Consider the following 1,044-nt stretch of genomic DNA (forward strand, 5'->3'; position numbering starts at 1 on the left):
TTCAAGTACATCAAATGTTGCATTGAAAGCTAAGTAGTATTCGTCGGTCAAAGCCTTTGCCACACAACGCCAAACATTAATGGGCGGAATCACGTCCACAGAGTGGTAACGAGCTGATTGATACTTGTTGGTGGGCCCTCGTCTGCCACAAAGCCGATAAACAACTTCAGGCAGATGGATCAAAGGTCGTCAACGCCTATTGAGCATTAAGTCAGATATACTCCCTAGGATGAAGACAATAGTACTCACCAAGCCGATGCCAGGTTTCTTGTGCGGAAATTTCTCTACCGTGTTCGATGAATCCACATCTGCAGCACAGAGGTGCTGAATCATAGTTTGTGAGAAAACTCATTGCGCGATTTCACGCTAGAGTTGGCTGCAAACGAAGTGAGATAAGGTGCAAGACGAGTTGACCGTGCACGTCAGACCGAGCGGAGAGAAGGTCGATGAAGACGATCGCAGGATTGGCAGACAACGCGCACAATGCACCTGCTGACACTGGGAGTAATGGGGAGACGTGCCCGGAAAAGTGTCAAGAGCATCAAGCGTTGCATTGAAAGCGAGAGGCCATTCGTCATCCGAAGCCTTTGCCACACAAGGCCAAACATGAATGGGTCGAATCATGTCCAAAGAGTGGTAACGAGCTGATTGCTAGTTGTTGGTGGGCCCTCGTCTGCCAGAAAGTCGATAAACAGGTTCAGGCAGATGGATCGAAGGACGTAAGCGCCTATTGAGCCTTGAGTCAGTTATATTCCCTAGGATGAACACAATACTCACCAAGCCGATGCCATGTTTCTTGGGCCGCAATTTGTCTATCGTGTTCTATGAATTCCACATGTGCAACACAGAGATGCTGAGTCATGGTTTGCGAGAAAACTCTTTGCGCAATCTCACGCTAGCAGAGTTGGCTGCAAATGAAGTGGGGTGCAAAGCGAGTTGGCCGTGCATGTCAGGCCGGGCGGAAAGAAGGTCAATGAAGACGGTCGAAGGATAGGCAGACAACACGCACAATGCACCTGCCGGATTAAAGGACAGACGTGCCCG

The 1,044-nt window shown here is 49.5% G+C and overlaps 1 protein-coding gene across 1 annotated transcript; it reads right to left on the minus strand.

Moving 5' to 3' along the window:
- Positions 1–329: 329 nt before the first annotated feature.
- On the minus strand, positions 330–624 carry LACBIDRAFT_314777 (uncharacterized protein; the record flags this gene model as incomplete). Its single annotated transcript, XM_001891272.1, has 2 exons — positions 330–376; positions 429–624. 2 exons carry the CDS (start codon positions 622–624, stop codon positions 330–332), a joined length of 243 nt encoding a protein of 80 aa, XP_001891307.1.
- Positions 625–1,044: the final 420 nt, after the last annotated feature.

This window comes from Laccaria bicolor, genomic scaffold, assembly GCF_000143565.1.
Source record: "Laccaria bicolor S238N-H82 LACBIscaffold_641 genomic scaffold, whole genome shotgun sequence".
Classification (NCBI taxonomy): domain Eukaryota; kingdom Fungi; phylum Basidiomycota; class Agaricomycetes; order Agaricales; family Hydnangiaceae; genus Laccaria; species Laccaria bicolor.